Source organism: Oncorhynchus mykiss, chromosome 18 (assembly GCF_013265735.2).
Source record: "Oncorhynchus mykiss isolate Arlee chromosome 18, USDA_OmykA_1.1, whole genome shotgun sequence".
In the NCBI taxonomy this organism is placed as follows: Eukaryota; Metazoa; Chordata; class Actinopteri; order Salmoniformes; family Salmonidae; genus Oncorhynchus; species Oncorhynchus mykiss.
The window spans coordinates 23150289-23167971 of record NC_048582.1 but is presented as its reverse complement, the minus strand read 5'-3'; the positions used below and the strand labels follow the sequence as shown (position 1 = coordinate 23167971).

Sequence of the window (17683 nt, the reverse complement as noted above, 5' to 3'; positions counted from 1 at the left end):
AGAGGCTATGAGAGAGAGAGAGAGAGAGGCTGAGAGAGAGAGAGAGAGAGAGAGAGAGAGAGAGATGCACACATTCACATTCCAAATGCAGACATAACTTATGTATTTATTTTGACAGGGCTTGGAAGATTCCTGTGCTCTCTCAGCTTGGTGAGATACATGCAGTGTCCCTTTGGACTTTAGTGTTTTTCTGTCTCTTTTCCTAACAAGCTGCCATGATGAGAGAGACAGACCGCAGCCCAGTCATGTTCCTGTCAGCAGGGCAGCTGGGGCTAGGCTACACATGCTGGACATTGTGAATGAAAGTCCCAAGCAGACCTGGGTTCAAATCCTATTAAAATCGTTCAAACACTTGGAGCATTTGCTTGAGTCTGCCTGGAGTGCCAGGTGGTGGGTGGGACCTTTCAGTTGGTTCCATTGCATCAGGAAATCTCATCAAGCGCCGGCAAAAGCATTTGAAATGATTCTCAACACTATTTGAACCCAGCGCTGGCCCTAAGGCAGGAAACCCATCTGATTTGTTTCAGGATGTAATAAGGTCTTCCTAAGGGCCTGTGTTTGGGGTGCGATCGGTGGAGGGAAATGTGTTTCTGCAGCATTGACTCCCTGATGAGCTAGATGACGTTATGCTCATTGTTTTGATGAAACGTTTAAACCCAAGCAACTCTAATGAGCTTGTGTGCAGTGGCGTGCCACATTTTCCTTCCATAGACAAGCAATGGGAGCACACTCTTGAGTTTGGAGTCTTGTGTCACTGTCGCAGAAGTGAAGGATATTCATTAGAAGTCAAGTAAGTTTCTATCAGCGTAGTTACAGTAGATTGTGTCCCTGTCATGTTCAATGCAGTGTTTGCGGTTCATTTATTATTGCACATGACATGAGCGCAGAGCAAAAATATGTCAATTCATTTTGCCAGATGCTCATCGGCTTTTTCTTAAGAGCAAGCATATTTCATTTGAAACGTGTCACGTGTGTGTGTCTCTGGCTGAGACATCTACAGTACAGCAACACTCTCCTGTTCAACCTGTTGAAACGCAGCACAACATGAAAACAAATTCTTCCCCCCCTACGAATAGGGTTCGCTACGTTAGATGTAAAAACCCTGAGCCGACTTACGAAGTGTTAGAAAGGGCGTCGGGTGAAGATTGTAATAAAAAAAAACACTCGATAGAATGCGGATCGAAAAGTAACAAATATTTGTCTGTTCATCTCGTAGGAGTGAGCTAACGTCGAGCACAGGATTTGCTAAATGCCTCACACCCGTCCTGTATCTCACACAGCTGTGTGTGTTTGTGTGTGTGTGCAAGTGTGTATGTAGCATATGTATATACTGTGTGTGTGGGTGTGTATACATCCACACTGTGGAACACCTTCATCTTGGAGTTAATTGCACTTTTTGTGCTTCCCTCTAATACCGTGATGACTGTGGGTCTGTCTGTCTGTCTGTCTGTCTGTCTGTCTGTCTGTCTGTCTGTCTGTCTGTCTGTCCGTCCCACAAAGCTTGTCCCAAATGGCACCCTATTCCTCTGGAAGTGTACTACTTTTGACAGTAGTGCACTACCCAAGCCAAAGAGACAGGAGGTTGAGGACATAGGGGACTGATCATTATATGCCATCTGTGCTGCTGGCCTGCCACACAGATGGACCTCTCTCTCTCTCTCTCTCTCTCTCGCTCTCTCTCGCTCTCTCTCTCTCTCTCTCTCTCTCTCTCTCTCTCAAATCAATTTCAATTCAATGTCTTTATTGGCAGGGGAAACATATGTTAACATTGCTCTGGCAAGCTCACTCTTTCTATACCCTCACATTCACATCATGCTTACCCCCTACCTCTCAATGATTGAAAAGTAATAGCTATCTGGGAATTAGGAGGTAGCCTAGACATGCTCCTCTCTCTCAAATCTCCAATGTATAATTACCCTCCCCATTCATTCTGCACCCTGCCTGAGCAATCTGGGTGAATCATTCACAAAACGAAGTCTTGGCTGGGGGGTGGTTCCGGGCTCCAGCCTGATCCCCTTTCCTTTATAGCCCTCCTCCATTCAAACACACAGACAAAATAAATAGGGTCCCGGGGCAAGGGCCGGTGCACCAATCAATGTCAACCATCGCAATCCATCCCAGGCTGACTGACACTTCCTGGCAAGCTCATTGGGGGGTGTGTGTGGGGGGGGGGGGGGGGGGGGGGGTGGGGGGGGGGGGGGGGGGGGGCGTACTACCTCGCCAATAGGGGTTTTCTTTCGACATGAGAGTCCATTTTCCTCTTGTTTTCATTGCACTATGTGATCGACGAAAGTGCGAATTGAGAACTCATGCGACAGTACGCATGTTTGGAATCCTTCTGCCTCTGAGAATTTACGTGGCACTGAGAGCCCAGACGGTGGCGAGTAGACATGTTCGCCGACTGAGTCACTCATTGTGTTTCGTGATGTGTTATGACCAATAATGTTCAACTGGCAACACACAACACCAATCATTTATCAGCTGTTCACTTGTATTCAGCTCAGAAGAAATATCAACATGGAATGGGAATTGTGGGTGTAATCATTTGTAGCCAAAATGTTTGTTTCCTCCAATAGAAATAGATTTAGGGTTTAAAGTTCAAGCCACAACAACCAATTGATGTCCCTGTTTGAACTATCCCTCTATAAAGAGTCCTTATTGGTGTACGGTTCTTTGCTTAGTGTTGAAATGGGAATATGAGTGGGTGAATGTTTAACTGTATGGGTACAAAGGGCAGCACTGTCAATACTGGTGGAGAGTGGACTCCCTCCTGTGAGTAATCAGCTAGATTGTAGGTGAGGCACAGCTGTAGAGAGCTTTTAGGAGAAGTGTGAATTTCAGCTCTCTAATCAGAATGCATTCATGATACGAGCGACATTCATTATTTGATCAAGAATAAACGAATGATAGAAATCATCCACATGCATCTAGTTATTTATTCCACCTTTTCATGTCTGTGAATTGAAAACACGGGTTACATTTCATCAGCTGATACTTCAGGTAACATAAATTCACCACACATAGAACCTGAATGAACAACATTATAATTTACTGATATTCAACAGCAGAACACCATGCAGATGCAGGATCTTAATTTGAGCCAGGTTGCTACAGCAGGAAAATAATCCTGCAGCAACAGAAGTTATGTCGATTAGAATTGATGGACATTTTGTGTGCGGGTTGATACATTGTTCGTTGGGGAAAATTAAGTCTGACAATTTTAAAGTGGAAATTGCAAACTTTGGAAGCCTTTTTCAACTTCGAGTACCTTGCAAGTTTGCATTTCCTCCCGTGAAGGAAAACTCTCAGCAACAGAACAATGATTACATTAAGATCCTACATCTGTTGATGGATCAGTGCATACACAGAGCAATAACCAATCGCAGTGCAAATAAAATGGAATTGATGTATGCCATATTACATTTGTAAGTGATCATAATGCTATTTTCCTTTCTCATTATCTCTAGCCAGCCCTCCCTCCCTCCCTCCCTCCCTCCATCCCTCCCTCCCTCCCTCCCTCCCTCCCTCCCTCCCTCCCTCCCTCCCTCCCTCCCTCCCTCCCTCCCTCCCTCCCTCCCTCCCTCCCTCCCTCCCTCCCTCCCTCCCTCCCTCCCCTCGAGTCCACCCCTGTGCAACCCCAAATGCATCCCCCTCCCTAGTTTCTCCCTCAGCAGATGTTAAAAACGAGTGGTTTCCCCCCTCCATAACCCTCAGAGCCGCCTCCACCTCCACCCTGGCATCTAATTAGGGGTGTACACAAAGACTCCCAGATGTCAGGATTGTCCGTGGACCTTTGATTGCATCCATTCCACCCGGCTGACTTGCTGGCTGGCTGACTTACTGTCTTACTGGCTGGGACGAGCGCGTAATATGGTCGTAGACGTGTGTCTCTCTTTGTTCTCTGTGCCCCCCCCCCCCCCCCCCCCCCCCCCCCCCCCCTAACAGAAGACTGGTTTTACACAGTGGTAATTGGGTTTGGTGTAAATCATTTGGAGAAAGGAGGGGCTGTTGTGTGTGACGAGATAAGGAGATGAGGATAGGGAGGTCCCTGTGGGATTGTATTTTATGATGGTAGCGTGGGCCAGAGATCATCACCGACGTAATCTGTTCCTAGTATTCTATGGCCTATTTACGCTGCTGAGTTCCCTTGTTCCCTTCCCTACAGCATATGGGATAGACTGGGTATCAAACCCAGGTCTCAGGACTGTGTTAGCCCTCTGAGCTATAGTCTATAACCAATTCTTCGGGACTATCCCAATTCTGCTAATCACACCGCAAAGGTGACTCATCACACAAGTGTATTTTATGTTCACTGAACCACCTCTGTTACATACAATTATAATAATAATACACTTAATAATAATATATGCCATTTAGCAGACACTTTTATCCAAAGCGACTTACAGTCGTGCGTGCATACATTTTACATATGGGTGGCCCTAGCGGGAATCGAACCCACGACCCTTGGCATTGTAAATGTATGAAATAATATCCCTGAGCTCCATGTGGGGACATATCCCGCCACTTGGACAGACACATGTTATTGTAGTCTTTTTTACCGTTCGGCTGGTGATGTAGGACACTGGTCTACAGACGGACATCCTGCCTCGTGCGTTTTCTCTCTTTTGTTTTCGGCCAGTTGCACATATTTCTCAGAACTTGACCATGTCAGAAGCTGTTGATCCAAGACCGAGAGTCATTTGCTTTTATTCAACCATTAGTCTTGTCCTTGTGCGTTATCGCTTTTCACTACCTTCCCCATTCTCATATCTGACTCCAAATGTGTTTGGTTCAGCTTTACGACCTCCTATCGACCACCTGTTTCTACACAACCTTTACAGACCTGCTGCACTACAAGGGTAACTTTTGCAGAGCGGGAATTGCCCCCCCCCCCCCCCAAATTAATTTCAATGAAGACTGGGCATAAGCTGCACGTCTTCATTAGAGGCTCTCACCGCTCAGCGTAAAGGTGTTCTCTGGTTCTATTTGTCTGACTCCCCTGTTAGAGTTTACCCTACGTTCAAGCGAAACGGTGTCATTGCATTTGACTGGTTAATCTATTATGTTTTTCGAGTCAGGGCAGTCAAGTTCAAACGTAAATCCATTTGAATAATTTGCTCTCGATTACCCACAGTCCCTATCTGGCCGTCTGCAGGAAGCGTGGGGGCTTTACATCTAGTCTAATCTTTAGAGAGAAGGCACTAACTGAAATGTAATCTAAACATGGAATGAGAATTACAGCTGACGTAATGTCCTGGCACACATAGGAATCAGACCTGGGTTCACATACTATTTGAAAACTTTCAGATACTTTGGGCATTTGTTTTAGCCTGCCAGATGGGGCAGGTTTTGTAGTTTTGTGACAATTCTTTTGGTTCCGTTGCGCCAGGCAAGCTCAATCGAACCCCGCTAAAGTATTTGAAATGATTTCAAATAGTATTTAAACCCAGGTTTGATTGACATCAAAACTACTGAATGTAGGATCATTGGTGGTGGCATAACCAGAGTAAGCCTGCATGACGTCCTGTCCTGTCGTTGATCGAGCCCTTTCCTTCAACGTTTAGATGTAGAACAGCAAGAATGGGCTGACCAAACCGGCAAGACTGGTTGACATGTCATCATAATGACCTCATTTCAACCCGTTTCTGGTTGCAATGACGTAATCTCAACCAGTTTTATCAGCGCTGGGGTAAGTGCAATGAGTCGTCAATTGGGTTTTAGATGAACAATTTTTGTGTGGGTTTGAAATGCTCTCTGAATATTAGCAGTGTATTGACTGAAACGTTTGAGAGATTGACAGTGGATGTAGCGTAGCATTTTGATGTCAGCTGCATACTGACTGACAGGTGTAGTCAAGCCTTTGAGGTCTCAGCCAGGGTGGAACAGACAAGCCAGAGACAGAGGGCCTTGGGACCAAGGGGATGTGGTTAGAAGACAATCTGCGAAGGCAAGTAAACATGGAATAATTTAGCCTTAAAAGAGATGAATTGTATTCAGTACCCAAAGAGATTTTCTCTTTTGAAGTGGCTCCTAGAATATGTAACATACTGTAATTACACACACAATCCATACATGACGTACTATACAGCGGTCATGACAAAAGGTGCCTGACCCTTGGCGGTCACTGTGCGACCTTTGACCCGGGCGTTTCACTGATTAGGAAGTAGTGTGCTTACTCTGTGGCAGGGCTGAGCGGAGGCACAGAGCCTGCTCTTTGTAGAGGAGTAGTATGCGTGAAGTGAAGTGTTTATCTTCTCCCTTAGCCTCCATTGGCCCGGTCGCGCTGGTTCCCAGCTCTGTTTGGAGAAGCCTATGAAAACATGGAGTAGGAGAAGGGAGGGAGGGGGACAGAAAACATATCAACTCAGGGATGATCAGTGGAGTGAGGCTCTCCCTCTCCCTCTCTCCAACACTTCCGGTTGCTATCAGGTTAGCAGAGCGAGCAGGCGGGCAGCACAACAAAAACAGAATGATAGAAGTGGTAAGGAAGAAGAGAGAGAGAGGGTGAGAAGCCAGGAAAGGGGAGGGAGAGAGAGAGAGGGGGAGAGAGGGGAGAGAGGGAGAGAGAGAGGGAGAGCGAGCGAGAGCGACGTCGCCGCCTTCTCAGCTTCAAAGACGCAAATATAACATGGACTCTGAGCTCTATAACAATTAAGGCGATTGCTTTACTAACTACAACTGGGAGAACCAAGGATAGTTTCTCGCCTGTACAAAAGAGTGATCTTTGGCTTCTCCCCACCCCTCCCCTCCCACAGTGGCTCCCATGGCCGTGGCGGTGGGCCGCAGCGGAAGAGGAGGACCATGAACGGACACCTGGAGAGGAGGGAGCAGCTAAAGCGACTGTCGCTGGACAGCAGCTTGGTGGTAAGTCAAAGGGGCAAGCTCCTCTCTCTCTGTGTCTGTCTCTCTCTGTGTCTCTGTCTCTCTCTGTGTCTCTGTGTCTCTGTCTCTCTCTGTGCCAGTCTCTCTCTGTGTCTCTGTCTCTCTCTGTGTCTGTATCGCTCTTTCTCTCTCTCTCTCTCTCTATCTCTCTCTCTCTCTCTCTGTGTGTATTTCTCTGTCTCGCTCTCTGTGTGTCTCTCTGTCTGTCTCGCTCTCTCTATGTCTCGCTCTTTCTGTCTCTATGTCTCGCTCTTTCTGTCTCTCTCTGTGTCAAATCAAATAAAATGTTATTTGTCACATGCGCCGAATACAACAGCTGTAGACCTTACTGTGCAATGCTTACTTACAAGCCCTTAACCAACAATGCAGTTCAAGAAATAGAAATAAATAAATAAATAAATAGTAAATAAAAATATTTACTAAATAAACAAAAATAAAACAATTTAAAAATTATAATAATGTGTATGTATATATATATATATATATATACAGTGCCTTGCGAAAGTATTCGGCCCCCTTGAACTTTGTGACCTTTTGCCACATTTCAGGCTTCAAACATAAAGATATAAAACTGTATTTTTTTGTGAAGAATCAACAACAAGTGGGACACAATCATGAAGTGGAACGACATTTATTGGATATTTCAAACTTTTTTAACAAATCAAAAACTGAAAAATTGGGCGTGCAAAATTATTCAGCCCCTTTACTTTCAGTGCAGCAAACTCTCTCCAGAAGTTCAGTGAGGATCTCTGAATGATCCAATGTTGACCTAAATGACTAATGATGATAAATACAATCCACCTGTGTGTAATCAAGTCTCTTGCGAATACTTTCGCAGGGCACTGTATATAAACGGACATAGCGAGAAAGAGTCACAGACAGAGACACAGAGAGAGACAGAGACACAGAAAGGGACATAGAGAGAGGGAGACATAGAGAGAGACATAGAGAGAGACAGAGAGAGGGAGACATAGAGAGAGACATAGAGAGAGGGAGACACAGAGAGAGGGAGACACAAAGAGAGACATAGAGAGAGACAGACACAGAGAGAGACAGACACAGAGAGAGACAGAGACACAGAGGGAGACAGAGGCCTGTATCCCCACACATTGACTCGGTGCCGGTACCGACACAATAAAATATCAATAACGAGGCTATGTACAGAGGGGTACCGGTACCGAGTCAATGTGCGGGGGTGCAGGTCTTTGTCTCTCTCTGTGTCTTTCTCTGTCTCTCTCTCTATGTCCCTTTACGTGTCTCTCTCTCTCTGTGTCTCTGTCTCTCTCTGTGTCTGTCTCTCTCTGTCTCCCTCTCTCTATGTCTCTCTCTGTGTCTTCCTCTCTCTATGTCCCTTTATGTGTCTCTGTCTCTCTCTGTGTCTCGGTCTCTCTGTGTCTCCATCTCTCTCTATCTTCATCTCTCTGTGTCGCCATTTCTCTCTGTGTCTCCATCTCCATCTCTCTTTGTGTCTCCGTCTCACTCTGTGTCTCCGTCTCTCTCTGTGCCTCCGTCTCTCTCTCTCTGTGTCTCCGTCTCTCTCTCTGTGTCACCATCTCCATCTCTGTCTCTCTCTGTGTCTCCGTCTCTCTCTATGTCTCGGTCTCTCTTTGTGTCTCCATCTCTCTCTGTCTCCGTCTCTGTCTCTCTCTGTCTTTGTCTCTCTCTGTGTCTCTGTCTCCATCTCTGTCTCTCTCTGTGTCTCTGTCTCCATCTCTGTCTCTCTCTGTGTCTCGGTCTCTCTCTGTGTCTCGGTCTCTTTCTGTCTCCATCTCTGTCTCTCTCTGTGTCTCCGTCTCTCTCTATGTCTCCACCTCTCTCTCTGTCTCCGTCTCTCTCTCTGTCTCCGTCTCTAACTGTGTCTCTTTTTCTCTCTGTGTCTCCGTCTCTCTCTGTGTCTCTGTCTCTGTGTATACGTCTCTTTCTCTCTCCTTCACTACAACTCACACAGGTTAGAGAAAAGTACAAACCAGACCTGGGTTTGATTAAGCTTGTGCCCATTGTGCCAGATGGACGGGATTTGCAGTTGCACTTTTGGGACTACTCCATTGGGGTTAACTCAATCAAGTGCAGCTAAACAAAACAGCTACTATTTGGCTTTGAACCCAAGTCTGGTACACTAAACATACCCTGTCAGACGGTTTGAGATAAAGCAGCCTCATCTGGCTGTGTTTGTGTCGACGTGATTGACAGGCTTATCTATCCCCCGGTGTCTAGAGCGACACACAAGACTGGAGAGTGGAAACTTGTTTTTGTCAGGGTTAACTCAAGGTGAACCTAGTATTAAGTGCTCCTTTGGAATGTCAAGTACAAGCACGCCTGTCTGTGGTGGTAGGTCTCGATTATGGCCTTCCCGTTCTGATTTTTGTTTTCACGTTGTTCTCTCCAGCATGGTTCCAGCAACTATGGTGGATGTTTAACCAGGCCAGCACAGTACAACCTGCCTTAGCTTGGCTTGGTTTAGCCCTAGTGTAGGGTGTCCACACACTCTGCCCAGAGTGGGGGAAAACACGCTTTGGCTATGAAATTTCACTTCCTTACGTTATAAAATACATTTGACCAGGATATTCTTCATGTTCTGAATCATTCAGTGAGGTCTTTCTTTAGTATATCATCAACATTACATCCAAAATGTCGGATGCATCCGGCAATGAGCAACGAACTCTTGTTGTCAGAGCGGTGCCGCTTCTCACAGCGACGCGTGGCGGTGGTCTCCCGCAGAGTTGTTTCGCACGAGGCGAATGAAATCAAATTAAAATGAAAAAGCTTGCGGTATGCTCAGTGCTCCGTTGACATTACACGGAGATACGCTTGTTTTTCTGAGAAATCTTTTTTTTAAAAAAGAACAGGAATTTCCCATTAATATGAAAAGCCATACACTATAATATGAAAATACCACATGTCATGTCTCAAAATTGATATCTATCTTACCTCTATATTGTTTTATGTCCTTCGGATTCAGGAAGAAAGATGAGAGTTCAACAGTGAGCCTGTCAGTTTGCCTTCATTCTCTCACAGCATCCAGCCTAGCTGACCTACTGTTATTTTGCGGATTTTTCTCCACTTTTAGTCTCTGGCCTCTATTGATTTAGTTACCCTAATCTTGGCCATCCTACAAGGGTATAAACTAAAATAACTTTTGAACAGATTACGATAGAGATATGAGGTTTGGTTATGAGGTTATGAGGTTTGGTTTTCTTAGAGGAATACCTACAGAATATATTTTACCCATTGGTCAAAATATGCGTTTTTGATTGGACACCCTCCCTAGTGGGAACGAGGTTGATGTGTATCAGAAATAAACTCAGCAAAAAAAGAAACGTCCCTTTTTCAGGACCCTGTCTTGCAAAGATAATTCGTAGAAATCCTAAATAACTTCACAGGTCTTCATTGTAAAGGGTTTAAACACGGTTTCCCATGCTTGTTCAATGAACCATAAACAATGAATGAACAGGCACCTGTGGAACAGTCGTTAAGACACTAACAGCTTACAGACGGTAGGCAATTAGGGTCACAGTTATGAAAACTTAGGACACTAAAAGAGGCCTTTCTACTGACTCTGAAAAACACCAAAAGAAATATGCTCAGGGTCCCTGCTCATCTGCGTGAACGTGCCTTAGGCATGCTGTAAGGAGGCATGAGACCTGCAGATGTGGCCAGGGCAATAAATTGCAATGTCCGTACTGCGAGACGCCTAAGACAGCGCTACAGGGAGACAGGACGGACAGCTGATTGTCCTCGCAGTGGCAGACCACGTGTAACAACACCTGCACAGGATCGGTACATCCAAACATCACACCTGCGGGACAGGTACAGGATGGCAACAGCAACTGCCCGTGTTACACCATGCTCAGACTGTCTGCAATAGTCTGAAAGAGGCTGGACTGAGGGCTTGTAGGCCTGTTGTAGTAAGGCAGGTCCTCACCAGACATCACCAGTAACAACGTGGCCTATGGGCACAAACCCACCGTCGCTGGACCAGACAGGACTGGCAAAAAGTGCTCTTCACTGACGAGTTGCGATTCTCTCTCATGTGGTACCCTTCCTGCAGACTCATCCTGACATGACCCTCCAGCATGACAATGCCACCAGCCATACTGCTCGTTCTGTGCAGGATTTCCTGCAAGACAGGAATGTCAGTGTTCTGCCATGGCCAGCGAAGAGCACGGATCTCAAGCCCATTGAGCACATCTGGGACCTGTTGGATCGGAGGGTGAGGGTTAGGGCCATTCCCCCCAGAAATATCTGGGAACTTGCAGGTTCCCTGCCTTGGTGGAAGAGTCGGGTAACATCTCGCAGCAAGAACTGTCAAATCTGGTGCAGTCCATGAGGAGGAGATGCACTGCAGTACTTAATGCAGCTGATACTTTTGACTTTGACCCCCCTTTGTTCAGGGACACATTATTCCATTTCTGTTAGTCACATGTCTGTGGAACTTGTTCAGTTCATGTCTCAGTTGTTGAATCTTGTTATGTTCATACAAATATTTACACATGTTAAGTTTGCTGAAAATGAACGCAGTTGACAGTGAGAGGACGTCTTTTTTTGCCGAGTTTATGTGACGTGGAAATGATTGGTTTTAAGTCATTTTCATGAGAGAAGGAAATCAAAAAGTCTCCAATTCTCATCTAAGATGTTGATTAAATGGTGGTCATGAAATTATACTGAAAAGTGTTTCACTTTCAGTCATCATCATATGATCATATCCTCAAATCACTTCAGCGGGACATCACGTGCCTGATTATTGCGCCTTGTTTATGACACCCTATGTGATAGCAGGCGGTGCAATTACCGTTTGAAGATTTGGTGATATGGTGTTTATTGCTTTCATTAGACACGTGTTGGCCTGGTTCACTGTCCAGGCGGATACTGGGCCACATTAACCACACGCCGTACTATTCAACAATATTTGTCTGTTCATTTACCCATGCATGCATTGTCGCTTTCTCTCTCAAGGGACAGCTTGAGCTAGATGCGCCTGTTTTATAGTGTACACATGGAGAATGAATCTTATTATGACTATTAAGACTGGTAAACTTATAGGCACAATCGAGTCATCTACCATACTAGTTCCTAGACATTTCCGTAACACTAACATGGGTTGTCTATAGTCCAATATCAGCTATTATGTGTGTACATCTCAAAATTGACACTGCATTATAACTCATTGTGAGGGTTTGTAATGCATTATAGATATTGGTGACTTAGAAAGTGTTACCGACAGTTCTTATACCAGCTGGAGTATATAGGGACAGAATGGGGTTTCGTTGCCCTAGGAGAGGAGCAGAAGGAGCCCTGTAGCATTAGTACAGGGCTCGTGTGGAGCTAGTGACAAAATGGGGCCAGTGGGCTGAGTTGTTACCCAGGAACGGGGGCACTATGGTGGAACATGTCTGGCTCTGGCCTGCCCTGGTGAGGAGGGATGTGGATGATCACAGCCAGGGTTCCAGAGCCCTCGTGGCCCTGGCAGAGAAACTCACTAAAGCCTGTAAACACTCCCTTTCCTGAGAGGATATGAGCCTCCCGATACATTTATTTTCCCAGGCATCTGTGAAAACAAGAAAGGCCATTTCTGACATTCCGTCTGGCGACAGGCCCAGCATTCATGTTCCAGTTTCCAGCTCGAATCAGAATGTACCTGTATCTGGTCACCGGTTAGACAATGGGTCTATGAATCTATGAACACAGGGATTTTGTGTAATTGTTCAACACATTGTCTGCCAGTAGATTTGAAAGCATTACATTTGTCGGCTCCGTTTGTTGGGATATGTAAATTATTTTGACAATGTTTGTAAAAAGGATCCACCACTTTTTTTTCTCCAATTTTCGCCTAAAATAACAGACCCAAATCTAACTGCCTGTAGCTCAGGCCCTGAAGCAAGGATGTGCATATTCTTGATACAATTTGAAAGGAAACACTTTGAAGTTTGTGGAAATGTGAAAGGAATGTAGGAAAATATAACACATTAGATCTGATAAAATATAATACAAAGGAAAAAACAACAACTTTTTTTGTATTTTTTTTGTGCAATCATCTTTGAAATGCAAGAGAAATGCCATAATGTATTATTCCAGCCCAGTTGCAATTTAGATTTTGGCCACTAGATGGCATCCGTGTATGTGCAAAGTTTTAGACTGATCCAATGAACCATTGAATTTCTGTTTAACATTTTGTGTCAAGACTGCCCAAATGTGCCAAATTGGTTTATTAATATCTTATAATAATAACTTTCTAATTATCAATTAGCCTTTTAAAATTATAAACTGATAAATGATAAGCAACGTGCCATTGGAACACAGGAGTGATGGTTGCTAAAAATGGGCCTCTGTACGCCTATGTAGATATTCCATAAAAAAATCAGCCGGTTCCAGCTACAACAGTCATTTACAACATTAACAGTGTCTACACTGTATTTCTGATCAATTTGATGTTATTTTAATGTGGAATAGTACCTACTGTACATACACTACTGGTCAAAAGATTTAGAACACCTACTTAAGGGTTTTTCTTTATTTTAAATATTTTATACATTGTAGAATAATAGTGAAGACATCAAAACTATGAAATAACACATATGGAATCATGTAGTAACCAAAAAAGTGTTTTATATTTGAGATTCTTCAAATAGCCACCCTTTGCCTTAATGACAGCTTTGCACACTCTTGGCATTCTCTCAACTAGCTTCATGAGGTAATTGTGAAGACATAAAAAACCTATATAATTAACAGGTTTGCCTTTGAGCCAATCAGTTGTGTTGTGACAAGATAGGAGGGTATATAGAAGATAGCCCTATTTGGTAAAAGACCAAGCCAATATTTTGGCAAGAACAGCTCAAATAAGCAAAGAGAAACGACAGTCCATCATTACTTTAAGACATGAAGGTCAGTCAATATGAAACATTTCAAGAACTTTGAAAGTTTGAAAGTGCATTCGCAAAAAACATCAAGCGCTATGATGAAACTGTCTCTCATGAGGACCGCCACAGGAATGGAAGACCCAGAGTTACCTCTGCTGCAGAGGATAAGTTCATCAGCCTCAGAAATTGCAGCCCAAATAAATGCTTCACAGAGTTCAAGTATCAGACACATCTCAACATCAACTGTTCAGAGGAAACTGTGTGAATCAGGCCTTCATTGTCAATTTGCTGCAAAGAAACCACTACTAAAGGACACTAATAATAATAAGAGACTTGCTTGGTCCAAGAAACATAAGTAATGGATATTAGACTGGTGGACATTTGTCCTTTGGTCTGGAGTCCAAATTGGAGATTTTTGGTTCCAACCGCTGTCTTTGTGTGGGTGAACGGATGATCTCCGCATGTGTATTTCCCACCGTAAAGCATGGAGGAGGAGGTGTTATGGTGTGGGGGTTCATTGCTGGTGACACTGTTTGTGATTTATTTAGAATTCAAGGCACACTTAACCAGCATGAGCTACCACAGCATTCTGCAGCAATACACCATCCCATCTGGGTTGGGCTTAGTGGGACTATCATTTGTTTTTCAACAGGACAATGACCCAACACACCTTCAGGCTGTGTAAGGGCAATTTGACCAAGAAGGAGAGTGATGGAGTGCTGCATCAGATGACCTGGCCTCCACAATCCCACAACCTCAACCAAATTGAGATGGTTTGGGATGAGTCGGACCGCAGAGTGAAGGAAAAGCAGCCAACAAGTGCTCAGCATATGTGGGAACTCCTTATTTGTTTACTACATGATTCCATATGTGTTATTTCATAGTTACGTCTTCACTATTATTCTACAATGTAGAAAATAGTAAAAATCAAGAAAAACCCTTGAATGACTGGGTGTTCTACAACTTTTGACCGGTTGTGTATGTGAGAAGATATCTGGCTTTATTGATCCAATTAACTCCAATATACTTTATACAGGAAGTCAGTTTTGTTTTTATATTTAATATCCCCATGCAGGGTTATCTTTCTAAAGGAAGGGCGTAGGGCGAGCTGTAGCCTAACTAGGGCATTCTCTGCCTTGCATTACATAAGAGATCTGTGTTGCTGGGTGGCCTCTCTGTGTATATGTATTTTTATCATGTTAAAGTCTGCCTGCTGCAGATGAGACTGCTCTTAGTCATGCAATTATGCAGTGATGCAGTATATTAGATCTGAATGATGCCCTTCTGTGTCTGCCGCCTCTGCCTGCCCACAGCCCAGCGATTAGCCCTAATATAGGTCAGGATCCAGCTCCATCAGAGTCATTCTGCTGCTCCCTCATGCCCTGTCACTTCTCATAGTACATGTTAGTACATGTTAGTACATGTTAGCCATGCATGCACCATGGATGGGGCTAGACCTAAAATTATTAAAGTGGCAATTTGCGATTGGTACATCCATTTGATGTCACTTATACATGTTCCTGCTCAGGTTAGGGTGACCACTTTGTTGTTGTTGTTTGAACTGCAGACTGGCCCTTCAAAGCTGGGGGGGATGGGGGGGGGGGGGGTCCATTTGTGAAATTATATAGGTTTTTGTCTATTTGAGTTGCACAATTCTAGTAACTTTTTCAAAATCCCGGGCTTCCGGAAAACCTAGTTGGAATGCAAACTGTGAATCCTGGGAAATGTATCAACATTTTGCAACTGTCTTTCCAGCCATGACATCAGGCATCAAGAGAAGAATGGGTGTGTTTATGAATCAGACATGAAACAACACCCTAAACCGTAAGTGAGTGAGCAGCTTAGATTACCGTTGTTTCTGCAACCTCTCCCTGTTTCCTGACAAAATGGTATTTTATCCGTGCAGCTATACATTCATGCTTAGAGATAATTGACAAAAAAAAGCAAAAGCAAATTGAAAATACTCCAAGTGGAGGGTTAATAATCAAGTGTTCCACGTTACTGATTAAACACTCACTGGTTAGTTATGAATTGTTGCTGAATAAACAGCATGTGGGAGTGCTTTCCTGTTTGTCTCTGTGTTGTGTTTCTGGGCAGAGCTGGGTTCATATAGTATTTGTTTTCTTTGAATGTTTGATTGAGCCTTTCCGGAGTGCCATTTGGGCAGGGTTTGCACCTTGCACTTTTGGTCCTATTCCATTGGTTCAATGTGCACCGGGCAAGCTCAGTCAAGCGCAGATGAAGTATTTGAAAGGTTACAAATACTATCCGAAACCCACATCTGGTTTCTAGGTAGCTGTCAGGCTCCTGGTTCTGGGTAGCCTTTCCTCATATAATATATTTTATATGCTCGTTTTGTTCCATTGTTGTTATCCAGAGCCTATGTGTTGTTTCATAGGCCTACTCCACATTGGCTGGAGACAGAGCAATAAAACAAGCCAGATAAGGGAACATATCTCCAAAACAGACAAATTAGTTCGGTTTATGCGTCATTTAAGTGCAAATGAATTGGAAGATAAGCCAGCATGGAGTCGGGTTGGTAAGGCTTTTTTCTCTCTCACCATAGCCATATTACAGTCAGCTACCACAGTGCCAAGTAGAGACATACATAAAACATGGTGCAGGGTAGCAAGTACTGTGTACGGGGGTAGACATGCTTGTTAAGGTGATTGGACTCTTACATTACTATGCAGTCCAATGGGGAAGTTTGATATCACATCTTATGGCTCAAACGACTGTGTCTAACTGAGAGTTATAACAGTGTAGAAGTGCAGTGACGAGCCACTGTGGTCAGAGGTCGGTTCTCTCGCTAGACTATGGTATAACAGCATGTATAACTCTAAAGGGGATGTCCCCACAGTCCACACACTGTTTGAAGGTGGCTTAGGGTTCACAGGACATGTGTCAAATAATCATAACGGAGAGAAGTGATCAGGGTTTAACCTATGACCTATTCCTTTAGCACCTGGTGGAGCTAAGGGCCTCAACAGTGATCAGGGAGCATGTGATAGTTTTACATAATGGGGATTTGGAGTCCTGGCTACAGTCTCATGGGAACTGCCTTGGTGGAGTTGGCTCTGATGGGGCTAGAGACAAATGATTACAGCCTTGGATGTGGGATCACGATTCCCCCGAGCTGAGTTCCATCTCAGTGGTATCCTCCATATTCACCTTATCCTGTGGGTAAGAGTAGTCGGGCGCTCGGCCCCCTGTTTGCTCATGAAACCGGTTTAATCCCTACCGAGGTGGTTTTGATGGTGCTACTGGCCACTCGTCTAGTTTTCCGACCTTAATGAGATTCGTCTAGCCCCTGAGACTTAATGAAACTACCCTCTGGTTTTATTTCATGTAATTATGAATCCCATATGGACTTGCTAATCACATTCTGTATAACATCTATTAGGTATTTAATACACACATTAGACAGTATTTCCTACTCATAACATGTCTGGGAAAACATGGTATCGTGAAATCGTTCTAGGGAACGGTACCTTGTAGAGCGTTGGGGGTTTGAGGCATCATACTATATCTCATGATTTTCAAGTTGATTAGCCCATACAAAGAGGACATGTGGATACAGTTACTGTAGAGAAAGAAATGAGTGGCGTCGCTCTTCACTAATGCATTCCACTTTAACTAATTGTAAGAGCCACATGTGCCTGTATACTGTAGGTTTGTGGAGAACCCTGGCCTGCTATTTGTTGCTTGCGTTTCTGGTAAATGAACTCTAATAAATAGGCTAGCAATCCATGAGAGGAAACAGTCATGTTTTTGCACTCGCTCTGGTAGATGATGAGGAAAACATTTCAGTTGACCTGTTTATGTTCTGCGAGGCAGGAGAACTCTCTCTCTCTCTCTCTCTCTCTCTCTCTCTCTCTCTCTCTCTCTCTCTCTCTCTCTCTCTCTCTCTCTGCGTGTTCTGATGTTTGCTGAAGTCTCTGACCCGT

General features: G+C 44.3%; 1 protein-coding gene across 4 annotated transcripts in view; it reads left to right on the top strand.

Annotated features, from left to right (window-relative positions):
• LOC110495841 (nck-associated protein 5-like) overlaps nt 1-17683 on the top strand; it is a 159898-nt gene that overhangs the window by 473 nt on the left and 141742 nt on the right. For all 4 annotated transcript variants that reach the window (XM_036952282.1, XM_036952280.1, XM_036952279.1 and 1 more), the window contains exon 2: nt 6756-6864. In XM_036952282.1, the coding sequence (XP_036808177.1) occupies nt 6756-6864 (109 nt within the window). The remainder of the gene's footprint in view (nt 1-6755; nt 6865-17683) is intronic.